The sequence below is a fragment of the Chlorocebus sabaeus genome, chromosome 24, assembly GCF_047675955.1.
Source record: "Chlorocebus sabaeus isolate Y175 chromosome 24, mChlSab1.0.hap1, whole genome shotgun sequence".
Classification (NCBI taxonomy): Eukaryota; Metazoa; Chordata; class Mammalia; order Primates; family Cercopithecidae; genus Chlorocebus; species Chlorocebus sabaeus.
This window is the reverse complement of record NC_132927.1, coordinates 82,956,909-82,983,565: the sequence shown is the minus strand read 5'-3', so window position 1 is coordinate 82,983,565 and position 26,657 is coordinate 82,956,909. Positions and strand designations below refer to the sequence as shown.

At 39.3% G+C, this 26,657-nt stretch overlaps 1 protein-coding gene, 1 pseudogene and 1 gene segment (V, D, J or C); all 3 read left to right on the top strand.

The window, feature by feature from the left end:
• Positions 1–26,657, top strand: part of LOC103229827 (homer protein homolog 2-like) — a 150,101-nt pseudogene that overhangs the window by 49,521 nt on the left and 73,923 nt on the right.
• Positions 1,228–2,168, top strand: LOC103229839 (uncharacterized). The gene is made up of 2 exons (XM_007988073.3): positions 1,228–1,334; positions 1,438–2,168. The coding sequence occupies exons 1-2, from the start codon at positions 1,289–1,291 to the stop codon at positions 2,166–2,168; spliced, it is 777 nt and encodes a 258-aa protein (XP_007986264.3). The 5' UTR covers positions 1,228–1,288.
• LOC103229840 (immunoglobulin heavy variable 3-73-like) lies at positions 8,963–9,575 on the top strand. The segment is given in 2 exon segments: positions 8,963–9,071; positions 9,175–9,575. Coding segments are annotated over 2 exon segments (447 nt in total).

Sequence of the window (26,657 nt, the reverse complement as noted above, 5' to 3'; positions counted from 1 at the left end):
TTCAGTGATCCAAAATATTAAAGACAATTTGCAAAAGTCCATTTTCTCTGTTTAACAGTTATTGTTGATTTTATTGTTGTTGTAAAAAAAAGAAATTCTCGTCTATGTACATTTCAAATCTGAATAACAAAATTTTTAGTAACACCAAAAGTAATAAAAGAATCCAAATATTGATCAGCTGCCTAATAGAAAAACAAATTATGGTAACTTTGTTTACTGGAATACTACCCATCATTCATAATAAAAGAACAACCAATATACACAATAAGAAGATTAAATTATCAAGTATTTAAATTGAGTAAAATAAGCCAAACAAATAAGAGTGTATATGATTCTACTTTTTAAAATTCTGGAAAATGAAAACTGATGTAAAGTAATATAAAGAAGATTAGTAGCTGCCTGGGGATATGTTGGCAGAAGGGAAGGAGAAAGGATAAGGAAATAGAAACAGGAAGTAGAAGGACAGAAAAGAAGTTGAGGGAATTTCACTTGTCCACCTTCTTTATCATGGTAATAGTTATGTAATGATGATCAGTTTTACACTTTAAATATGTAAAGTTCATAATCTGTCAGTCAAATATTATAAAATTTATTATGTGGGGACAAGTTGAAAATTAGACAATGTAGGAGTGACAGAAAGATAGATACCAGTATTTTAAACATCAGAGATACCTGAAAATTTATCTACCTGAACCCTAGTTCTCTCCATAGTTTAAGGTAAACAGGAGAGTGCAGCAAAATCACAGATATTTTGATTAGGCAGTGCTTCTGCAAACCACACTAGGCATGTCCAGCTCTGTCCTGCAGTTGGCTAAGGGAGGAGTCAGGGCCAGTGGTGAGAAGCGCAGGCCCAGATACCAGAACTCACTCATCCCAGACATGATCTCTTAGGTACATACGGAGCCCATCCATGTGTGGGTTTACTTTACATCTGTAAATAGAGAACATTGACTCCTACAGAACATAATTTACACACATAGGTGAATCTGAAATAAGGTGATCAATGCAAAGTTTTTATCACAGCAGTTTCATATTAAGCACATTTTCTCAAATCCCATTGTTGTCATCCATCTTCTCCTCAGGACACTTTCATCTGCTCTGGGTCCTGCTCTCTCTTCAGGTGTCTGATCCCAGAGCTTGCTATATAGTAGGAGTTATGCAAATAGGGCCCTCCCCCTGCTGATGAAAAGCAGCCAAACCCTGACCCTGCAGATGTGGGAGAGGAGCCCCAGCCCCGGGATTCCCAGGTGCTTCTGCTTGCTGATCAGGACTGCACAGAGAACTCACCATGGAGTTGGGCTTGAGCTGGGTTTTCCTTCTTGCTATTTTAGAAGGTGATTGACGGAAAACTAGAGATATGGAGTGTGAATGGACATGAGTGAGATAAGCAATGGATTTGTGTGGCAGTTTCTGACCAGGGTGTCTCTGTGTTTGCAGGTGTCCAGTGTGAGGTGCAGCTGGTGGAGTCTGGGGGAGGCTTGGTACAGCCTGGGGGCTCCCTGAGACTCTCCTGTGCAGCCTCTGGATTCACTTTCAGTAGCTACTGGATGCACTGGGTCCGCCAGGCTCCAGGGAAGGGGCTGGAGTGGGTCTCACTTATTAATAGTGATGGGGGTAGCACACGGTACGCCGACTCCGTGAAGGGCCGATTCACCATCTCCAGAGAGAACGCCAAGAACTCACTGTATCTGCAAATGAACAGTTTGAGAGCGGAAGACACAGCTGTGTATTACTGTGCGAGAGACACAGTGAGGGGAAGTCAGTGTGAGCCCAGACACAAACCTCCCTGCAGGGCATCTGAGACCACGAGGGGGTGTCCTGGGCCCTGTGAACTGGGCTGTTCTCTGTGGCAGGGGCTGGTGGTGCTAAAGGCTGACTTTCTCTCAGCATCTGGGGCTGCCTCATCATCAAGTTTCCTCAGAGACCCTTTCAGATTTACAATTCTGTACTCACACTTAATGTCTCTGAATGTGACACTTTTCCCCCCGATGTTTCTTTGCTTTTGTGACAAGAGGACACGTTCTCACCACCACGGAAGCCTGAGTGTCACTTTGGGAGCAGAAATGACCCTCCCTGGTCACCAGAATCAGAGTCCGAGGAAGCCCAGGGGAACCTGGGAAGTGTTTTCCAATCAGACTCAGAGCGGATGTCTCCATGGGAATCTCTGATTGGAACAGGGTTTTGGATTCAGATTGGGACCAAGAGGGAGGTTCATCCATCCAGGGCCAGGGTCCTTAGAATCCTGACAGTTTTCATAGTAATCCCATCATCCTTTAAAACTGAACATTTGACTCAGAATTCATCCATTTGGTCCTTTCTCTGCTAATCAATTTTCCTTTTCATTCTTACACTTCCCTTTTCTCCTTTTTTCTTAAAATGGAGGGTGTGCGTCCTGTGGTCTAAACCGCAGGCCTCAGATACATTACGTGGAACTCAGGTGTGGCTCAGGTTGTGGCTCCTGAGGACCTGGCAGGCTGAGGGATCTTTCTCATTCCCGGTTGCCTGGACGCCCCTGCTGTCCTCTATGCATGGACGCATTTGGGGAATGAAAGTGGACACTCCTAGTTGTTTCCTCAAATGGGACACTGATGTCGAGATGATCTTGTGCTTCTCACCCTATCACAGAGCCCCCACCCCACCTGTGATTTTTGGGAGAGCTGAGGATGACTTTATTGTGCTGCGAGCTCGGCGTGACAGCAATTGTGAGGTCTGGCTAGGCACAGCCAGAGCCAATGGAGCCGCTCATCAGGAAAGACAAGCTGGAATTCCTTGGAAGTCCTACATCTGCTGTCCACCATAGAGTTCCATCGTCTCCTCTTCTGCTAGGATTAAATCAGACTGAACAAGTTCATCTAGGACAATCTTCCTGACCTAGAGAAAAGTGATGACAGGCTTTAATAACACCTGTATTATATCATCGGAACAACACCTATATTAGTGTTTGACTGAATAACTGAGACTCTGTCCCAGTCAAGGTGACACACAAAATAGATTATTGCCATGATTAATATTTTATATTGATTATTTTAATACTAATATTAATGCAATATTAATTTAATATTAATTAATAGTTTATATTTGACAATAGAATCAGACTTATGTTATAAATAATTTTGCTAAAATATGTGTATTATTATTCATCTTCTGAGCAGAAATCTCCAGTAGCCGATTAAGTTTGCATACGTTGGTCAAAAGAGGGCATCCACCCTTTTGAGGGAAAATGCATGGAGGGTAAACGAGCCTGGGAAAGCCGATGGCATGTGATGGAAGCCTGTCCCTGAGTGAAGGAGAGAGGGAGGGAGGATTGGTTGGAACCTTCTTACATTTATGTGCTGTGCAAAGAAAGTCCAGATTATCACTGAGTTTTGCGCAAGTCAAAGTTGCCCCTCAGGAAACCCGCATGACTCCTAGCAATGGCTCCGCCTCAGATGAGTGCAGAGCTCGCTCTATTGCTAAGAATGGAGTGCAGGATACGGGATTCAGCATGAGCCACATCACGGACGTCAGAGAGCAGCAGCCGGGTGTGTGATCCAAGCGCATTGTTCTCCCTGTAGGTGGAGGGAGGAAGGCGCATTCTCAGAGCCAACATGCTGCGGATTTTTATACAGAATACACGTTTCCACATGATTGATTGGAAGGCATATGAAAAAATGTGCAGTCCACAAACAATTGTAATTTTCAAATTTACCGCAATTGCATTATGTCTTCATTCTGCGTGATGTCCTGGAACAGAGTTGCATTTTTCATGGGTGTTGTTTCACGGATTGAGAACATGAATTTCACACCTGCATTTTTTACCCATGTGCAGAGACCTTGCGTAGAGCATGTCTGGACCTTGTCTACACTACGTCTCATGTCCCAAGGGAAAGAGTGGAGACTTGACTGACTGCAAACTTTGTGGTAGGAGCTGCTCCTGCACACTCCTGCACACCTCAGAGCCTGCAGAGACCCCAAGTGAAGTTTTATTGAGCTGGGTGTCTTCCTATGTGGGGGAATTATGGGCTGCCGCACTCCTGGTGATTGCTTGTCAGCTCTAAAGACGGGTTCAGAATGAGGTCACCTGGTAGCCTTTCTCACTGCAGCTCCATTATATAAATTACCACCGTCAGATTCCAGGAAATAACACAAGTTCTATTTTTGTGACCTGATTTTCTTAACTTTTTTGTTCATAAGTTTGTTATAGAAAATGTTACCACTTAGTTTCCTGATTCAAATCCGATAATTTGCTGAACTAATCAGGTTTTTCTTTTTTTAATGTGCTCAGTATTTGGGAAATACAAATGAACAGTCATGTATTGTTCACTGAGTGGACATAGTCAGTTAAGTACATTAGTAAAAAATTTTATTGCTGAATTATATAGTCAAACTACAATTAGATTTGCAGAAAATTGCCTCCAGTAATGTCTGAGAAGGGAGGGCCCCCCAGCCGATTCCGTCTCTGGGCTTTGAGGAGGCTCCTACACAGGCGAGGTCACATGGGCGAGATCCAAGATGCAGCTCCCAGCCACTGCTGTGTATTTTCCGGGAACCAGACATACACCTTGGCATCTCAGAAGCAGATCCCAAAGACTTCCTTTATCTGGGCTTCACGGGCAGCACAGGACCAGCAGGAGATCCTCAGAACTCACCCAAGGCAGAGGCACAGTGAAGAGCAGGTGCAGAGAGGAACCAGCCAGGGAGCCTCTGACCACCATCTAGGGTTGTCTTATTTTCCTTCACATCATGCAGCCCTCAGGAGACCACCCACTATGTTGTTTATAACTCAGGTCCCCCTATCTTGAAGCAAAACGGACATAAATATGACTCTGCAGTTAGACCCTTGAACCTGGGTCAATTTTTTCTGAGAATGCCAACTTAATCGTCAATATCATGGACATTATGTCAAAATCAAGATGGATATTTAGTCACCAGGAAGACAGTTTGTCTCATGGTAGAAATGCTTATTCGATTAAAAATTACATTTTATGGAAAAGGTCTCTAAGTGAGGACTGGTCAAATAATAAAGTATTAGTGAAGTATCAGAAAAATAATGGCACCATTATCTTGGCATCCAATTAATCTGTAAAGCTTATCAATATTCATGTTGTAAGTGGTCTAGGAAAAGTTATGGCAGTATTTAGGCTATAAGGAGACAGTGCTTTACTTCTTAGATAGGAATGTCCTTTTTTATCATAGTTTAAGTTCTGGGATACATGCACAGAATGTGCAGGTTTGTTACACAGGTATATATATGCCTTGGTGGTTTGCTGCACCCATCAACCTGTTATCGACATTAGGTATTTCTCCTAATGCTATCCCTCCCCCCGTCCCCCACCCCCAAACAGGCCCCAGTGTGTGATGTTCTCTTCCCTGTGTCCATGTGTTCTCATTCTTTAACTCCCACTTATGAGTGAGAACATGCGGTGCTTGGTTTTCTGTTCTTGTGTTAATTTGCTGAGAATGATGGTTTCCAGCTTCATCAATGTCCCTGCAAAGGGAATGAACAGGAAATTCCTTCTAAATGAACTGTGTTTTGACAAACATTGTCCAGTGACTCTTCCTAAATGAGGTTTCTACATGTTCTGTTTTTCTTTTCCAAAAACAAATCACTCAAGTTTCTCATTATCTCCTGAGTGAGAAATATTTTCCCCAAACACAGCCTCAGTCTAGGTAGACACCTTCGTGAATGAGCGTTCACTCTCAGACAGGCACACACTGTCCCCGTGTGGACTCTTCTCTCAGGCAGGCACACAGATCCCCACATGGTTAGGATCATTTACTGGGACTCTGCCCCACGGGGATCTCTGTTATCACTGGGGCAGGTTAGCATCTCGATCCTCATCCGCACTGTGACCTTTGAGGTCTATGGCCTGCCACACCCTCTGTCTGTCCCTCAGTGTCCTGAATGGTGAAGCAGCCCACCCGAGGGATGGAGGAAGATCGCAGATTTTCCTGGGAAGGAGACAGAATGCCTGTCACAGAGATGGAAATCCCTCACATCCCTCCTGGGTCAGGTTCTGGGCAGGGTCTCTGAAGGCACTCCTGGATCAGTGTCCTAAGATGTCTCCCTCTATTTCCATAGGAAGAACCCAGAGAAAGACAAATAAGTTTTTCTATTAGGGCATTGTAGAACTTGTGCTTTCTTGTGTGACAGATAGAGATATTCTGAATATTTTTAAAATTAGGTATAATATTAAGTCTATCAAATATGTAAATACATAAACTTCATAATGTATATCTACAGAGATGTTTCCTGGAATTTAGAATTGAATATATATATACGTATTTTTTTCCCAAGATAAATCTTGGTGAACATTATAAAATTGACTCTAATATTTATGTTCAAGATGATCATTTTAAAAAAAGGTTTAACAACAGAGACCAGATGTATCTTTTCAACAGAAATTACTATAAAACACAGTGAAATTTCTTAAACATGATTTTAAGATGTGTGATATCAATTAACACAGACAGTGATTGCTGGGAGGGGGAAAATATACAAAACAAGCCCTATGGTGAAGGCACACTCTGATACTTTCTGAAGAGAGTTTCTGGGCCACGGTGCTGAAGTGGAACCAGGTAGATCTGAAGTTGAGGAAAAGGAGCTGAGATCCCAGACAGGCCAGGAAGTGTGGAGACCACAGAATAGACAGTGGGTAGCAGAACACTGTTCAGAGAGCGGACCCCACAGACGGCAGGAGAGAGACCCAGCATTGGCAGAGTGCGGATCAGTGTGAGGGAACCAGGGCAAGTTGTACACGAGATCACACCCTACTACAGGGGGCTTTCCTTAAAATCTAAAATTACCCTAAATTTTAATCATATTCACTTATAAATTTTAAAATATAAAGAAAGACACCATATTAAAGAAAGATAAAGAAAAGGTGGATTTGCAATATTAAAATGTAAAAAGTGCATTTCTGAATAAATGATAACACTGATGAGGGGGACGAGTTTATTCTATCATGGCAAGTGATTTAAGAGAAGAACATTCCAAATGCTTACAGACAGAATGAGGAAGCTTCAATCACGAATATGAATACAGTTATCTCATTACTAGAGTGATGCCATGAGAAACTTCAAGCTTTCCAAAGAGACAACCTAATCTGGTAAGAATTATAGAAACCCAACCTGTAATATCATGAAAATTATCCTAAGAACACACAGTAAATGAAATCCATTGATTGACATAATGTGCTACTATTGACTGAATGGTTATGACCCCCATAAGGAATATGTTGGAATCTCAACTCCAATGTGATGGTGGCAGGAGACGGGGGCTTTGGTCTCCTTTGAAAGGTGTTGAGGCTCCATCTCATGAGTGGAATTAGCGCCCTGATAAAATACCCCAGAGAGCTCCCTCTTTCCTTCCACCAGGTGTGGTCATGGTAGGAAGGTGGCCGTCTATAAATAAAGAATTGGGACTTCACCAGATACGAATCTCTAAGGCATCTTGATCTTGAACTTCCCAGCCTTGAAAATCGGGACAAATACATTTATGTTACTTCTGGGCCACCCAGTCCATGGTATTCTCTCACAGCAGCTCAAATAGTCTCAGCAAGTGCAGTGAGGACCCAGAATACTTGAGAGAAGAGCATTACCCTCTTCTTTACATCTCAGGATGACAGAAGCTTGACCCTGGGCTGGACTGACAGGAAGGTGGTGCTTCCCTCTCCCCCAGATCTCAGCTGAGGTCATGGTGTCAGGTCTTTATGGTGGAGACTAAATTCCAGTCTGTGATTTGGTGGATGCCTTTCTCCTCCCAGCCTCACTCATGAGACATGGTTTCCATGTCATGTGTTACAGGCCAAGAAGAGGTAGACCCTGATTATTCTCACCCCAGCTCCCTTGTAGGGCGGAGGTTCTGGGGAGCTTCCTGAGAGAAGCACAATGACATCATGGGAGTCCACCACTCCCATGCCCAGTCTTCTGTACTTAAAGCAGGAGTGTCCCTCTGAGATACCCGAACCCTTTCTTCTGCACCAATGTGGAGACTGGCATGTGTTTCTAGTGACAGAGGCAGGGCATAAAAACAGTGAAACGAAGTTCTCTCTAAACGGCGCGACTTGATTTGCAGTTGAATGAGAATAATTTCAACGCTAAAGTTCATCTAAAATGTTAGCGGTTTTCATGGTAAGTAATTAATGGAAATCTGACAGCTCCAGGAGAGCAATATAGAAATCAATAGTCCACTCATTTTAACAGAGAGAATAAGAAAACCTATAATTTAAGAATTACCAGCTGGGCACTGTGGCACTGCCTGCAGTTCAATTTACTTGGGAGTTTGAGGTGAGAGGATCATTTGAGCCCAGGGTTTCAAGTCCAGCCTGAAAATATAGTTAGACTCCATTTCTTGAATAAAATCAGTAACATTTTGGGGTCAGAACAATCCTCAAAAATGGTCCCTAGAAAGAAGCCCAAATTTAATTGCACCAGATTGTTGAACGATTTATGCTACAAAACATTGTCACCATGTCAGAAATGAGCACAGTGTAACATCCAGGTGTTATGTTAAGAGAAACAAACAGTCAAGTAGAACAATCAGGTAATTCGGCTGTCAAAGGTAACACTGCCAAATGACAGCGCTTCCGTGGAAACTGCGTGTACATCCAGGACTGCACCTGTGAACGAAGACATCATACCCTTCAGAGTGTCGAGGAAAGAGACATCACTCAAACAGACAAGCCAAGGGACTTCAGAAATATATAAGGGGAAGTACAGTGTGCAAATACGTAAAAATGAAATTAGATGATGACTGCTAAATGAATATCAAGGCACAAGCACATATTATGAAATTATATTTTCCTGAATGATAGGATCACTACCAATCTCCCCGAGGACACCCTCATCTACTGTGTGCACAGCCTTCTCCTGAGGCGTCACACCCCTGAGCTTGCTATATAGTAGGAGACATGCAAATAAGACCCCCCTTTGGGTGATGAAAAGCAGCCCAGCCCTGATCCTGCAGCTCTGGGAGAGGAGACCCAGCCTTGGGATTTCCAGCTCTCTCCACTTGGTGATCGGCACTGAACACAGGAGACTCACCATGGAGTTTGTACTGAGCTGGGTTTTCCTTGTTGCAATTTTAAAAGGTAATTCATGGAGAAATAGAGATGTGGAGTATGAGGGGACATGAGTGAGAGAAACAGTGGATTTGTGTGGCAGTTTCTGACCAGGGTGTCTCTGTGTTTGCAGGTGTCCAGTGTGAGGTGCAACTGGTGCAGTCTGGGGGAGGCTTGGTCCAGCCTGGCGTGTCCCTGAGACTCTCCTGTGCAGCCTCTGGATTCACCTTCAGTGACTATGCTATGCACTGGGTCCGCCAGGCTTCTGGGAAAGGACTGGAGTGGGTTGGACGTATTAGAAGCAAATCTAACAATTACGAGACAGGATACGATGCGTCGGTGAAAGGCAGGTTCACCATCTCCAGAGATGATTCAAAGAACACGGCGTATCTGCAAATGAGCAGCCTGAAAACCGAGGACACGGCCGTGTATTACTGTACTAGGGACACAGTGAGGGGAGGTCAGTGTGAGCCCAGACACAAACCCCCCTGCAGGGGCGCGCGGGGCCTCCAGGGGGCGCTCGGGACCCACTGAGGACGCGCAGGTCCCAGGAGCAGGTGCAGGGGGAGGTTTCCTTTGTCCTCAACTGGAATGTCATGTTTGTGTTTTCAGAACCCTGGAGTCTTACAGGTTGTTATATTTTTATACTGTTATTAGTATGTATTTATTATCATTGATATTTAAGTTTTAACTTTAAACCTTTTATGTAGCGCTATTTTTAAAAACTATTTACTTTCATTTGCAGGTATTCTTCCAGAGTTTCATTAACATCTATTGCTGTCAGCAACTACAAAGCTATGAGAGCTTAAATTTACACCTGTAGACGTAGGTCTAAATACCACAAACCCGTGCATAAATGTACAGTGATTTATATTTAACATTATAATAAAATAATTTTTAAAATATGTCCTAAACGATCAAACTTATTGACGAACCTAATAAAAATTATTGGAGTAATGCATAATTGATTTCAAAAATTTTATATTGTTTATGTTAATTCATATCTATTTCTTTACTTAAACATAGTATATCGGTCATTTCAAAATAGCTAAGATAAATTTCAAATGGCCTTGAGGCAAAAATGAAAATATTTTGAGTTGATTAATATGCTAATTAGTTATATTTAATTATTCCATATTGTATTAATATATCACAACATTACTTTGTACCTCATAAATATATACAACCGTAATTTATCAATTTTCAAGACAATTATTTAATCCATCCTAGGTCATGATCTTTTTTCCTCTATCCAGGTCTGATTGGATTGTCCTGAGAAACCCCTCCACACGTCTGCCTCCTGCAGGCTTCTGAGACCGGCTCCATGAAGGCACCCCGTGTGAGTCCGCACGCCCCGGAGCCTCCCTCTCCTTGGATTAGGCCATCTCCTCGGGATCACAGGGCTATTCCTTATCCTCACCCCCTTGTTGTACCAAATAAGCAACATCACACTTTAACTCATCACGTTTTGCTTTAATTTTCCCCCCAAAAAATCAAGGTAGTAATTTTAGCAATACACATCACAAGCTACTATGAATAAGTCCGCTCCCACGTACTAACGTTGCTTTTGAGGACTTTACATGTATCACACAGTTTAAATTTCTTTATGAAATGAGATACTAATATCTCCATATTAGAGATTGGTTTTCTAAGTCGTTTCTGAAAATTAATTTTTCCAAGGGCCCGTACAGATTCTATTAGAAACCCAGGATAAAATTTGAAATTTCAGCAGTAATATCTGGAGAAACAATGAGACTATATTTAACTTAGTATGTGTGCTCTCAAATATCCTTATTTCCCTAAAGGTTGTTCTCAGTCATTATTGTACACATGATATTTGTAATTAATACTATTAAGACAGGTTAAAATGTTATCTCAATTATTTAACGACTTTTGATAATAACAAAATACATATTCCACATAGTTTTGACCCATTTGTTTTCTCTATGAAACACGTGTTTATTAACTTGTCAGATGTCGCCCTTATCTTTCTGATTTTGGGGATTTAATTCTAGCAGGTATTGTTGAGTATATTTTATTAATTCATATTATATTGTTCACATTTTCAGTATGATTTTATTATTTGCATTATTTACTGAATTTTAAACTATTTCTTATACAATGTTTTTTAATTTTTTATTTTCATGAGATGTAATTTCAATATAAGTAATAATGCATAGATTTGCAATGTACCATTACAGGATTTCTGGCAAATGTAAACACACTTGTCCCCAACTGCCAAGGTCGGATGAAGAGGAGGCCCATCCGCCCAGCACAAGTGGCCTTCTCTGTGCTTCCAGTCAGCTCCCACATCCCACATTTAGCACAATGTTTTGATTTCTGCCACTGTAGATTAATTGTTAATGTTTTGATGTTCATATAAATGGATTCAAACATTATAGACCCCTTATCTGGTAAGGGGCTACTTTTGTTATTTTTGATATTTATTTATGCTATTTCATAAGTAAAATTACATCTGTATATTTTCATTTGTTCACTTAACAGACTACCTCTGATATATAATCTCAAAGCTTTGATATACATGGAGAAAGAGAGAGGGGGAGAGAGACAGAGAGAGAGAGAGAGAGAGAGAGAGAGAGAGAGAGAAATTTTATACTTGAGTCACTCCATTTAGCAATAAATGACAGTAAGCTGATCCATTTTCCTGTCGGATGCACTTTTTATTTGTTTCTGGTTTATTAACATCATAAACGAAGCTGCTGTAAATATTTTTTTATTTATCTTTTCTCATTTTTATTGAAAAAATATGTGGAAATATGCATTTCTTCATCATGAATGTAAGCTTAATTTGTTCAGCTTCATGGAACTATATTTGAAAATGAAATTGTGTATATTTGAGGTGCACCACTTGATATTTTGGTACAAACTGAGAAATTTTCACTATGACAAAGGAATTGGAATGTCTATTACCTCACAGTTACCATTTTTCTTCCTTTAATTTATTATGTGTGTTTCCAGTGAGAACATCTGAAATCTGTCCCTTTACCAGAGATCAAGTTTGCAATACAGTGTTGATAGCTATAGTCCCATCGCTTTACATTAGAACTCCTGAACCCATTCAACCTGCACAACTGAAAATTTATGCCCTTGACAAGCATCACTCTACTTCCCCTCCTCCCAGCCCTGGGAACCACTTTTCTACTCTCTGCTTCTAAGAATTTGAATATTTTAGAATCCACATATAAATTGGATCATGCAGCATTTGTCTTTCTCTGTCTGGCTTATTCCACTTAGCATATTGTTCTCCAGGCCCATCCATGTTGTAGGAAATGTTACAATTTCCTTATTTTTAGAGATCATATAATAGTCCATTTTATGTATATACATTTCCTTTATACACTCATTTACCTATGGTCATTAACTTTAAAAAGTTCTAGGCCATTATGAATAATCCTATAATAAACATATTTTTTACTTACCGATTTTATTACCTTTGAATACACAGTCAGAAGTGGGATCACCAGATCACATAATAGTTGTACTTTTAATTCATAAAATAACCTCTACTACAACTCCACTGAATAATTCCCTTTTCACCAGCCAACTGTCAGCATTTTGTTATCTTTTTTCTTTGTGATAATAGTCATGGTAACTAATGTGAGGTGATATTTCATTGTGGTAATAGTCATGGTAACTAATGTGAGGTGATATTTCATTGTGGTTTTGATGTGGATTCCCCTGATGGTTAGTAATGTGGAGCACCTCTCCGTGTCCTGCTGGCCATGCATATGTCCTCCTCTGAATACAATGTCTGTGCACAATTTTGCCTTCTTAAAATCAGGTTATTTTTTGCTCTTGTAGGGGTTTTTTACACATTTAGATGGATCCCTTTGTCAAATACATAGTTTCAAATAATTTATTTGTCTGTGATTTTGGCATCAAATCCAAATAATTCATTTTCCAGATCAATTCCAGGAAGCTTCTTTTTTTCTCTATTTTCTTCTATGACTTTACAATTTCAGATATCATATTATATTCAAGGCTTGAGTACATTTTTAGGTGATTTTTGTATATGATATGAGATAAGGTCTCATTTTTTTCTGCATGTGGATGCCCAGTTTTTATACCATTTGTTTAAAAGGCCATCTTTTCCTCATTGTGTGTTCTTGGAACACAAAATCTGGCAGAGACATCAAAGAGGAAAATCTTAGACCAATATTCCTGAAGATAGATCTAAAAATCTTCAAGAAAATACCAGCAAATTGAATACAGCAGCACATTAAAAAGTTATTACGTTATGATCAAGTAGATTTTACTCCTTTCATGTAAGGCTAGTTCAACATACACAAATCAATAAAGGTGATTCACCACATAAGCAGAATCAAAAGCAAAAACAATATGATTACCTCAATAGATCCAGAGAAACTTTCGATAAGATTCAACCTTTTTCATGATAAAAACCATCAACAGACTAGACATCAAAGAAACTTACCTTAAAATGATAAGAGCCATGTATGACAAACCTACAACTAACATCATACTGAATTAACAAAAGCTCAAATAATTCCCCTTCATAACTGGAACAAAACAAGTATACCCACCCTCACCACTCTTATTCAACATTTTATTGGCTGTTTCAGCCACAGAAATCAGACAAGAGAAAGAAATAAAAGGCATTCACACAAGTAAATAAGAATTCAAAATGTCTCTTTTTGCTGTTGATAGGATCCTATGCATAGAAAATTCAATAGACTCTGCCAAAAGAATCCTAGAATTGATAAACAACTTTAGTAATGTTTCAGGATACAGAATAAATATACAAAAATCAGTAGCTTTTTTGTACACCAACGACATCCAGGCAGAGACAGAAATAAATGACACAATCCCACTTACAACATCTACACAAAAAGAAATACCTAGGAATACAGCTAACCAAGGAGGTGAAAGATCTCTACAAGAAGAACTACAAAACACTGCAGAAAGAAATCAGAGAGGAAACAAAGAAATTGAAAAAACATTCCATGCTCATGGACTGGAAGAATAATATGCAAACATGGCAATATTATCCTTCAATTTTTACAGATTCAATGTTATTACTATCAAAATACTGGTTTTATTCTTCCAGAAATATAAGAAAAGTATTCTAAAATTTTTATGTAACCAAAAAAGAACCAAAACAGCCAAAGTAATCCTCAACCAAAAGAACAGTGCCAGAGACATCACATTATTCGACTTTAAACTACTATAAAGCCACACTAACAAAAACTGTTTGGTACTGGTACAAGAATAAGCACATAGACCCACGAAATAGAATAGAAAACTCAGAAATAAGGCTGCACAACAACAACCCTCTGTTTTTTGACAACCCTGAAAAAAATAAACAGCAATGGGGAAAGGACAACCTAGTCAATAAATGGTGCTGGGATAACTTGCTAGCCATGTGCAGAAGATGGGAACTTGACTCCTAACTATCACCACATGAAAAGGAAAATTAACTCAAAATGGATTATAGCTTTAACTAGGACTTCAAACTACAAAAAAGCTAGAAAGACAACCTAGGAATACTCTTCTCTGCACTGGCCTTGGCAAAGAATTACTGGCTCTGAGACTCGTCTCTACACTAGTACATCAGAGTGTTTTTCACATCATTTAACAAAATGTTGACCCTGTGAAATTCTCTACTTTTTCTATCATGTTTTGGTATTATACCTAAAATTTCTGAAGTTTAAAGGGAGTAAGAATTTTTCTCATGTGCCAAAGCCTATGCCATAATTCACAGATGCAGGTTAAACTCCCACTCTTTGAATGAAGGAATATCAACAAAATTTTGTGTAATTATACTCTTTTAGATAAACATCCTTCTTCTCTCATATATTTTATTTATTCATTTATTAATAACCGTATGTTTTTATAAATATTTAATACTTTAGTCAAAATCTAATTCCATGTTATTTATTACATTATTCAAATTTTTCTAGCTCTTTGGAAATTGGCAGCTTCTTCAAGTTGCCTCCTTCATCTTTTTGACATATCCCATTTTTTTGTGTGTTTTTTGCCTTTTTCAGTTTTTAATAATTATGTGGGGTGCATTTTTGTTACATAAATATATTGCACAGTGATGAAGTCTGAGTTTTTAAAGTAAGTTCACCAGATATAGTACCTTGGAACCAATAAGTCATTGTCGATCTCATTCTCAAGTCTCATGAGCCTCCCATGTCTATTGTTCTACCCTCTGTGTCTATGTGTACCCGTTATTTAGCTGCTACTGATAAGTGAGAAAAAGACATATTTGGCTTTCCATTTATGAGTTGCTAGACTTAAGACAGTGACCTCCAGTTCCATCCATATTGCTGCCAGAGATATAATTTCATGCTTTTTTATGATGACATTATTTTTCATCGTGTATATATTCCACATTCTCCTTATCCAATTATCCATTACTAGCCACTTAGGTTAACTTTATATCTTTGTTATTGTAAATAGTGGTGCAATGAACATATGAGTTCAGGCATTTTTTGACATGATTTATTTTCTGGGGTACATATCATAGAGTGAGATTGCTGATTGAATAATAGATCTATTTTTAGTTGAGAAGACTTTACAATTTTTTTCCTTTTTAAGTTTTTAAATTTTTAAATAATTATGTGGGGTACATTTTTAAATAATTATGTGGGGGCACATTAGTGCATAGGTTGCACTAATTTACATTATCAACAATAGTATGTAAATATGTTTTCTCTGAATTCTCATCCATATCTGTAATTTTTTGACTTCATAGTAATAGGCACTTTGACCGATGTAAAGTTGTTTTCTTTTATCTGATGATTAGTGTTGTTCAGCTTTTTATTTCCATGTGCTTTTTGGCCATTTGAATATCTTCTTCACAAAATGTCTGTTGATGTCTTTTGCCCACATTTTAATGATGTAATGTATTTATTTGTTGTTGTTGCTGAGTTGTTTGTGTTCTTGTTAGATTCTAGATGTTAGTTCTTTATTGCACAGTAATGAAATAAATCTAAAAATCAATTGCAAAAGAAACTGTTGAAACTATAAAAATATGAGGCAATTAACATCACAATTTTGACCAATTATTGGCTCACCAATAAAATTAAGATATTGTTTTAAAAATACAAAGAAAAATGAAGACACAGCATACCAAACCCTCTGAGATACAGCAAGAGCAGCACTAAGAGAGAAGCTTATATTTGTAAATGTCTACTAAAAAACAGAAAGATTACAAACTAGCAATCTATTGATTTACTTCAAGGAACTAGATAAATTAGAACAAACCAACCCCAGAGCTAGAAGAAGAAAATAAGTAAAGATCGTAGCAGAATTTAAAAATATTGAAATGAAAAAGCAAAATATACGGAATCAACAAAACAAAATGTGATTATTTTAGAAGATGAACACAATTGATAGAGCACTAACTAGGTCAACCAAAAAAAAAAAAAAAAAGAAGATTCTAGTAAGCACAAGCAGAAATGATAAAGCTGGTATTACAACTGACTCCATAGAAATACAAAAGATTATCAAAACATACTAAATATCTCTATGGTCACAAAGTAGAAAATCTAGAGGAAATCAATAAGTTTCTGGAAATATTCAACTCCCCGCCCCCCCGAATTGAACCAGGAAGGAAAAGAAATCCTAAATAGACCAATACGAGTAATAAGATTGAATCAGAAATTGAAAATCTCCCAACCCCAAAAGCCCAGAACCAGATAAATTCAAGGTCTAATTTTACCAGATGTACCATTCTTACTGGAAATATTCCAAAAGATTAACAAGAAGAGATTCTTTCCCGGCTTGGGCTAAAAAACTCATATCACCTGATACCAAAATCAGGCAAGGATACAACTACAAAAACAAAAAGCTACAGGGAAATGTCCCTAATGAACGTAGATTCAAAATGGTAAACAAAATACTAGCTAACTGAAAACAACAGCACAATAAAAAGATAATACATCATGACCAATTGGGTTTTATTCCAGGAATGCAAAGCTTGTCTCAAATAGACACATCAATAAATATGATTCAACATATAACATAATTAAAAACAAAAAACATAAGATTGTATCAATGGATGCAAAAAAGTCATTCAATAAAATTCAACATCCCTTCGTGAAAAATTCCTCAACAGGCTTAGCATCAAAGAAACCTACCTCAAAATAATAAAAGCCACATACAAAAACCAACAAAAACTCTTAAAGAAATCAATAGAACAGGGATCTTCTTAAATTTTGTAAAAACCTATGAAACTGATTTATTCAATATGCTGGACTTGGTAGTGAATAAATGAATGACTTTAACTGGAAAAAAAAGCCACATACAGCAAAACAACATCATACAGAATAAGAAAAAGTTGCAAAAATATTCCTGAAGAACGTGAACAAGAATGCACACTTTCACCACTCCTATTCGACATATTACTGAAAGTCCTAGCCAGAATAATCAGAAAAGAAAAAAGAAATGTACGTTTCAAGTTCCAAGCTAAGGAATCCAGGAGTGGAGTACTCAGAGACTCATTTTTTTGGTCTATGAATAACATCCAAACTCCTGGCATATCCCATGGAACACAGGATTTATGGGTGATAGAGGCTCTTTGTTTTGGGTTAAATGGAAGTTGCTAGGTGGAGGGTGTTAAGTAAAAATGACTACATAAGCTGCATGCTTTGTGTCAAATGGTTGTAGTTTTCTTGTCCAGCCTGCTGTTCCTGAGCCACACTGTAGGAAAGTCCTCAATAAACTCTATGTCGTGTTCACTGATCTGGGTTTATTTCTTTGGTCTGTTGTACATGATGCCCGTTCTATAGGAGTCAGTACTGGTCTGGCATGACACCCAGTGAACCTGGAAAAACATCAAAAATATCACATGATCACCCAGAAAATGGAAATCTAAAAAGAGGAGACCCCTGCAGAAACCCTGTGCAGGCTGTTAATTTCTATGTAGGGCCCAACATCTGCTATCCATGATGGATGGGGCCCAGTGCGTGAGTATGGGGATCCTGCCAAAACACCAAAAGTCCTGGAAGAACCACTTCAGTGGGCGCATCTTGCAAAGTGAAAGTCAGATGCCCAAGATGTTGCGTTTTCAGGTGGTTGGTTCCTCCTGACTCCACTCTGAGCAGCCACTGAGACAGAGCTCACCGTGTAGGCTACAGTGTGTCAGTCACAAGAAGAGCTACTCCTAGAAAAACATGCCAGACCAGCTCAGACTAATCAGAGACCTTTCTGTCCTGCCTGTGGAAGCAGAATGGTGAATTGAGGACTGGGCATGTTGAGCAGCACATTTGAAGGATTTCTGACCACACACGAATTAGGGCTATGATGACTAAATTGTCATGGGACCCTAAGATCCAGTTCCCATGAAGAGCTCTAGGGGTAGAAGGATGAAGATTGGGGTAAGTCCATGGGGGTCCCTGTCCTCTCTACACATCTGCTGGCTACCACCAAGGTGAAAATGGGCCAACTGCACCAGCAGAGGCTAGTCCCCGAAGACGTTTCCCCACCTGAAATAAGGAAGCACATAATCTGAAGTTATAATTTCCTGAGAGATAGGATTAGTGCCCATGTTTTCTGGGACACTCTCATCCACTCTGGACACTGCCCTCTCCTCAGGCGTCCCACCCCAGAGCTTGCTATATAGTAGGAGACATGCAAATAGGATCCTTCCTCTGCTCATAAAATCCAGCTCAGCCCTGACCCTGCAGCTCTGAGGGCAGAGTCCAGCCCCGAATTCTCAGGTGTTTTCATTTGGTGATCAGCACTAAACACAGAAGACTCACCATGGAGTTTGTGCTGAGCTGGGTTTTCCTTGTTGCTATTTTAAAAGGTGATTTACGGAGAACTAGAGATGTTGAGTGTGAGTGAATATGAATGAGAAACAGTGGCTATAGGTGGCAGTTTCTGATTAGGATGTCTCTGTGTTTGCAGGTGTCCAGTGTGAGGTGCAGCTGGTGGAGTCTGGGGGAGGTTTGGTCCAGCCTGGGGGGTCCCTGAGACTCTCCTGTGCAGCCTCTGGATTCACCTTCAGTGACCACTACATGGACTGGGTCCGCCAGGCTCCAGGGAAGGGGCCGGAGTGGGTTGGCCATATTAGAAACAAAGCTAACAGTTACACGACAGAATACGCCGCGTCTGTGAAAGGCAGATTCAGCATCTCAAGAGATGATTCAAAGAACACACTGTATCTGCAAATGAGCAGCCTGAAAACCGAGGACACGGCCGTGTATTACTGTGCTAGGGACACAGTGAGGGGAGGTCAGTGTGAGCCCAGACACAAACCCCCCTGCAGGGGCGCGCGGGGCCTCCAGGGGGCGCTCGGGACCCACTGAGGACGGGACAGGTCCCAGGAGCAGGTGCAGGGGAAGGTTTCCTTTCTCAGCTGCCGGAGGCGGGTTTGTGTTTTCAGGACTCTGGAGCCTCATAAGGTTGTAATATTTTATTATGATTATTTGTCATTTTTTAATTGATATTTGTGTTTTAGTAATTTTTACATTTATATGTAGGGATATTTTTAAAAAATACTTAACTTCAAGAAACAATTATTCCTAATAATTTGCACTTATTTTTCTAAAGTTTTGTTAACATCGGTTGATATCAGCAACTACATAGCTATGCGACATGAATTTACACCTATAAACATATCTGTAAATACATGAAACTATGCATACATATGTAGTCATTTATATCTAACATTATATTTAACATTATAAAATAATTAAATTAAATTAATTGAATTAAATTAAAAAAATTAAACTTAACGATGAACTAAATATAAATTAGAGTAATCCATAATTGATTTCAATCATTCTCTATGGTTTACATAAATCGATGTCTATTTGTAAGCTTAAATATTGTGTACTGGTCATTTTAAAACAGCCAAGAACAAATTTCAAATGTTCTTGTCACCAAAAAATGATAAGTATTTGAGGACTTGAGGTGATATATATGTCAATTAGCTCAATTCGATTATTCCATGTTGCATTTATAAGCCATAACATAGCTTTGTACCCCACCAATATATGGAGAACAACGAAATTTTCTCACAAACTGAACACAGCAGCACATCAAAAAGCCTAATCTACCAACACTTTGTTCCTGGGATGCAAGGTTGGTTCAATATACGCAAATCAGTAAATGTGATTCATCATATAAACAGAACGAAAAACAAAAACCATGTTAAACATAGGCACAGAAAAGGATTTTAATAAACTTTAACATTCTTTCATATTAAAAACTATCAACTAGGCATGAAAGAACACACCTCAAAATAATAAGGGCCATCTTTGAAAAACTCACAGCCAACATTATACTGACTGGGCAAAAGCTGGAAGTATTTTCCCCTGAAAACTGGAACAAGAAAAGGACACCCACTCTAACCACTCCTGCTCATCATTGTCATGGAAGTCCCAGCCAGAGCATGCAGACAAGAGAAAGAAATAAAAACATCAAATCAGGAAGAGAGGGTGTCAAACTATCCCTGCAGATGAAATGATCATATTCCTGAGCCTGTAGTTCACTGATTAACATTAATTTAGAAAACTTGTCAGTCATCATTGTTTAAATATTTCTTCTTAGCCTTTCTCTATTTTTTTCTATTTCCCATTATGTGCATGTTATACCTCTGCAGCTGTCCCACAGTTCTTGGGTAAGCTGTTCTGGTTTTATATATAAGTGTGTGTGTGTGTGTGTGTGTATATATATATATATATATATGTGTGTGTGTGTGTGTGTGTGTGTGTCTGTGTGTCTCCGTGTGTGTATATTTGTATTTGTGTGTTTACTGTTCTAACAACATAATTTTTCTTTTTGCTTTTCAGTTTGGGAAATTTCTATTGAGATAATTTTAAGTTCAGGTTTTTGTCCGCAGCTATGCCCCATCTACATATAAGTCCATTGAAAGCATTACTTGATTCTGTTACAAAATTATTGATATCTACTTTTTTTCTTTATTAGAATTTGCATCACTCTACTTGCATGACACAGCTGTTCCTGCATGCTGTCTGCTTAATTCATTACAGCCCTTAGCATATTACTCATGGTGGTCTGAAATTCTTTGTTTGGTAATTCCAACTTAAATGGCATAGCTGAGTCTCATTTTAAAGCTTGTTCTGCCTTGTCACACTATGATATATTTCCTTTAGTACATATCATGATTTTCATAGGGAGAAATTATGCATCAGGTGAAAGAAACTGCTGTGAAGAGGCCTTTAGCGATATCATTGTAAGTTGTGGAAAAAACTTGTTTCATAATCCTCTGGCCATGGCTTAATCAAGCTTAGGCCTTTGAAAATAAATCCTTACATGAGCGTGAAAAGATAAGCCATAGATTTGGAGAACTTCCTCAAAAATCAAATATTTGGAAAAGGACTTTTATCACGAATAATAAAAATTACCTTACAATTGAACAACAACAAAACCACACAATTTAATTTTAAATAGGCAAAGACCTGAATAGAAAGAAGCCTTATCTAAAAATAAATATAAAAAGTGATCCGCATGATTTTCAGGTATTTGTATGTTTAATATTCAAATAATACTAATGTCCTGTTACGATGGGTAAAATACACAATATAGACAGTACCAAATTGTGATGAGGAAGTTGAAAAACAGGAACGTTCCCTCCTTGCTGGTGGGAAGGGGATGCTGAAGTGGCAAATACACAACTACAGTTAATAATTCATTGTATATTACAGAATAACTAGAAGATAAGATTTAGAATGTTCTTAACACAAAGAAATAATCAGTGATTGAGGTGAAGGATATCCCAGGTATCTGGATTTGATCACTGCAAATAATATATTTTTATAAAAATATCATGCACCCTTAAAAGTTTTGAACCATTCTGTATCTATATAAATTAAACAATTTTTAAAAACAGTGCAGGGGAATCCAGCTAATTGCTGATTCCCATTAGATGTGATGTTCTGCATAATCTTTAAACTAATCAGAATCTGTGGGTTTGTAAAGGACTTTAGAAACCAACTAGACTACTTGTTTCTAAAGTCTCCCAAGTTTAATTATTTTCCTAGTGGGTGGCGATTTTGAACATAGAAGAAATGTTAACAGTTGTTGCTGGTAAGTTTTCTTCTAGTCTCGGGAGAAAAGGTTTGCAGGGAGGAATCTGGGACAATCTTTTAAGTCTCAACTTCAATGTGATTATCTCAGTAAATATTTTCTGATACCCCTGAGTAGGAGAAGTCTCATATATCTCCTATGAACTAAAAGTAGAATTCTAAGCACCCAGCTGACTCAATGGAACCTTCCTCTTCAACAAGGAGTTCCACGAACACTAGAAAACCTAGTTTAGGCCATGTTAGAAATAGAGGATCAGAAATGCCTCATTATACATTCCTCCCTTCGGAATTTAAGCACAAGTAACCAACACTTTCATTAAAACAGATCTTAAGGCTCAGAAAACAGATCCCGTGCAGCAGTAAAATACCAAATTCTAACATGACTCAAGAATAGCATCACATGACAGAGAGCAGGCCTTGAAAGGAATTAAAGTCTTTTACCCTAAAATATATTTCTTTGACATATTTTAAAATCGCCCTGCACAGTTATCATTTTGCAAGAGAAATTTACATTCTGTAGATAATCTGCTTCCCTTTCAAGGTGTTTGTGTTATACTGAGGAGGTTAGCTGAGAGTCTAGTATCTTTTAAATCTCTTAATAGAAAATATTTCCTGTCTATGGCCTCTAAGGTTGGTCACATAAGAGACTTCATCTACCTAAAAAGAATTTTGTTCTCAAAAACCCGTTATCTTAACCCAGACAATTTTTTTTGTTCTGCTTTCAGGTCTTTAGATGAAAATTTAAGTCTTTCAATCAATTGCCAATCAGAAAATCATTTAATTCACCTGTAAGCTGTAATCTCCTCCCCACACTGCCTCACTTCTAGCGGTTTTGTCTTTATGGACCGAGTCAACATATATTTCACATGTATCGATTAATGTTATTAAATTTAACCTGAAATCAAGCCACTTTGGGCACATGTTCTCAAGATCTTCTGGGGCTGTGTCACAGGGCATGGGCCTCATATTTGGCTCAGAATAAATCTCTCTAAATATTTTGAACTTGGCTTTTTATTAATAGTTCTAATAGAACCTACTCTGTGGTCTTTGTTACATCCACAAGCATGATATTAACAAACATTAGTTAATAAAATAAACACATGTTGGCAATTTCTTACGAAGTTCCACAGAGACCTTCTATGGGATCAAGTGTAAATGTTTCAAAGTATTTCTGCAGCTATTTCAAAATTTACATTCCACAGATACTGCTATCAGATTCCTTATGTCAGCTAATTATTTGCTTTATGATTTTTGCATTTTTGTAGACGATCACAATTTGTTTTTTTTTTATTTTTTATTTTTTGTAGATGATCATGCCCTATCTTTTCTATGTCTTTATTGTAGAAAATTGTGTGAAACTACTCAGGGCTACATTTGAAAGTCCTTACTGCAGTGGCTGCTGGAATTGCAGTGGGTTTCCTCTGCAGACACCCAGATTCCTTCAGTGAAGCCTTAATTTTGTTTCCTGCTTGACTTCGGGCCTTAATCTTGTGCCATCCTGAAAGACTCTGTGTTTCAGGTTCCCTAGGTCATCCCAGACTCACAAGGACCTGACAATTGTCAATGTGGTGGGAGGGGTTGCACTGAACGGACACTCTCTGTCCTTCTGAGGGAACCATACTCCAGGCAGACATCACAGTCCCGACTCAGTGTGTCCTTCCAAGTATCCCTGCCCCTCCTGCAGGTGTGATGCTGATCCAGGCATCTTCCTCCCATTCCTGGGAAGAGGGTCTTCTCTTTTTTTCCCATGTCTTCTTCCAGCAGCCACTATTTCTTCCCACTGATGTCTTCAGCTTCCTCTTTTCTGCCCTTCCCAGCAGGATGCAGCTGTATTTCCAGAGGGAAGAGAGAAAAGGCGGGAGATGAGGCTGTTATTCCTGAGAAAATGGACAGAGCTTTGGGGCTTTTCTTCCTTCTATCCCAGTTTCCATGAGTTCCACCAGTGCCTATAACACGGAGGTGTTAGTGGCTTTGCCCCTGTATGTTAATTCTTTGGTAAGGTCCTGGTGGCAGGGGATGTGGGTCTGGATGCATTTCAGCCACAGCTGCTGTTCCACTTTCCCACACAGAAACATCTTGGGGGTGGGGGGGAGATTTTTGTGATGTGTCCTCAATCCTGGCAGAAAAGGTTTCAATAGTAGTAGGAATCCCTCAGTTGTATGTCCTCTGATAATTTAAACAATAATTTCTTTATTATACTCAACTCTAAACAATCTGAAGAATATGTCTAAGTTAACCCTGCATTCATTTACATGACATTTGCTGGCCTCTGCCTCAGATAAGGTCATATTCTCTTCCTGTTTGTTCCTGCAGGTCACCGATTTTCACAAGATGTGAGGTCCCTTGTTTGTCCTTTAACATCAATAATCTGATGTTTTAAAGAAAATGTGCTAATTTGCAGCTCAGTAAGGTTAGTTGGTGTAAAAATAATACATTTTCTTCTGGGATGCCTGCATCTCCAGGCTGAGTAGAAACTTTATTTGTAACACTCAGAAACTGGAAATAACAAAAATATTAAGGAGCTTTGTAAATAGCAGGGATGCACTCATTAACTGGAATACTGTTCCTCATTACAATGAACACATTCTTCACACACAACCAAATTACTGACTCACAAGTAATTATGCTGAACAAGAAGCCACACAAATGGAATGGAAACTGTAAAATTTCACTTTAACCAAACCTTGAAGAATAGATCTGAAGTAACAAACATGAGAGATTGACTCAGTACGGTGAGAGAAAAATGACTGGGAGGCAGGAATTGGAGGAACCCAGGGAAACTTTTAAGTGTAATTCATCGTTACCTTCATTGTTATTTGGGAAGCACAGGTGAGCACATGTGAAATTACATTTTTTCCTTTGGAGACAAGATCTTGCTTTGTCATCCAGGCTGGAGCTCAGTGGTGAGATCATAGCTCTCTGCAGCCTCAGACCCTGGGTCTCCACCAATCCTCCTCCCGCTACCGTACGTAGCTGGGACTACTGATATGTCAGACCATGCTCAGCTTCAGTGCTTATTAAAATGCACACTTCAATTAAGCAACATTTATTGCATAGCATAAATGCCTCAATAAGAATATTGCAAATAAGTGGATAGATAATTTTTTTCAATAAAGATTGATGGAAAGATAGATGCTAACATGAGAAAATGCGTGACACCTAAGAAAATAAAACTGTAGGAAATATGCATTTCTTTACAATTATTAGGTAATCACAACAGTGCATACACATCACACCGTGTTCTCATTACAGAGAAGAGGTTCTGAAAACCTCACTAGCTGCGACCCCTGTGTGCTGGGCTTGGTTCAGGGAGCAGTCAGGTCCAGTGGTGAGAAGCACAGGCCCACACACTCAGGCTCACTCTGACCAAATGTGAGCTCTGGGGACATTGTACCACCCATCTGTGCTTTTGCTGGTAATTTTTCATCTGTGACATGGATATGGCATTGATACCACATACCATGTTTCCTCTGCATATGTAAAAATAAAAGATGATTGGCACTAACATTAAATATACAGTTTATGTAGATCAATTGTATCTTAATACCACTGTTTTAAAATAGAAATTACAAAATTATAAGTTTTATGGGTTTTAGTATTTTATCACAGAACAAACTTTCAAGAAGAAACCACAGTTTCCAAATGCTACCAATATCACAAATCTCCCCCAGGACACACTCACATGCTCTGAGCCCCACTCTCTCCTCAGGCCTCTCACCCCGGAGCTTGTTAAATAGTAGGAGACATGCAAATAGAGCCCTCCCTCTGCTGATGAAAACCAGCCCAGCCCTGACCCTGCAGCTCTGGGAGAGGAGGCCCAGCCCTGGCATTTTCAGGTGTTTTCATTTGGTGATCAGGACGGAACACAGAGGACTCACCATGGAGTTTGGGCTGAGCTGGGTTTTTCTTGTTGCTATTTTAAAAGGTGATTCATTGAGAACTATTGAAATTGAGTGTCAGTGGATAAGAGTGAGATAAACAGTAGATTCATGTAGAAGTTTCTGACCGGGGTTTCTTCTTGTTTGCAGGTGTCCAGTGTGAGGTGCAGCTGGTGGAGTCTGGGGGAGGCTTGGTCCAGCCTGGGGGGTCCCTGAGACTCTCCTGTGTAGCCTCTGGATTCACCTTCAGTGACCACTACATGCACTGGGTCCGCCAGGTTCTAGGGAAGGGTCTGGAGTGGGTCTCACGTATTAGCAGTGGTAGTGGTAGTAGCACATACTACGCAGACTCTGTCAAGGGCCGATTCACCATCTCCAGAGACAACGCCAAGAACACACTGTATCTGCAAATGAACAGCCTGAGAGCCGAGGACACGGCTGTGTATTACTGTGCGAGAGACACAGTGAGGGGAAGTCAGTGTGAGCCCAGACACAAACCTCCCTGCAGAAACGTTCAGGGGAAATCAGCTGCAGGGGGCGCTCAGGACCCACTGATCAGAGTCAACCCCAGAGGCAGGTGCTATAGAGGCTGATTTCCTGTCAGGATGTGGGACCTCGTCTTCTCCTCACGGTTTCTCCAGTGAACCTCTCTAAGTTTAGAATTCTGTGCTTCCTAATGTCATCTCTACATATTT

What these genes read in the sequence shown, in the direction of transcription:
- LOC103229839 (XM_007988073.3), top strand. Translation starts at nt 1,289, where the DNA reads ATGGAGTTGGGCTTGAGCTGGGTTTTCCTTCTTGCTATTTTAGAAG. An exon ending in CCTTCTTGCTATTTTAGAAG is followed by an intron (nt 1,335 to 1,437) that starts GTGATTGACGGA and finishes CTGTGTTTGCAG; the next exon opens with GTGTCCAGTGTGAGGTGCAG.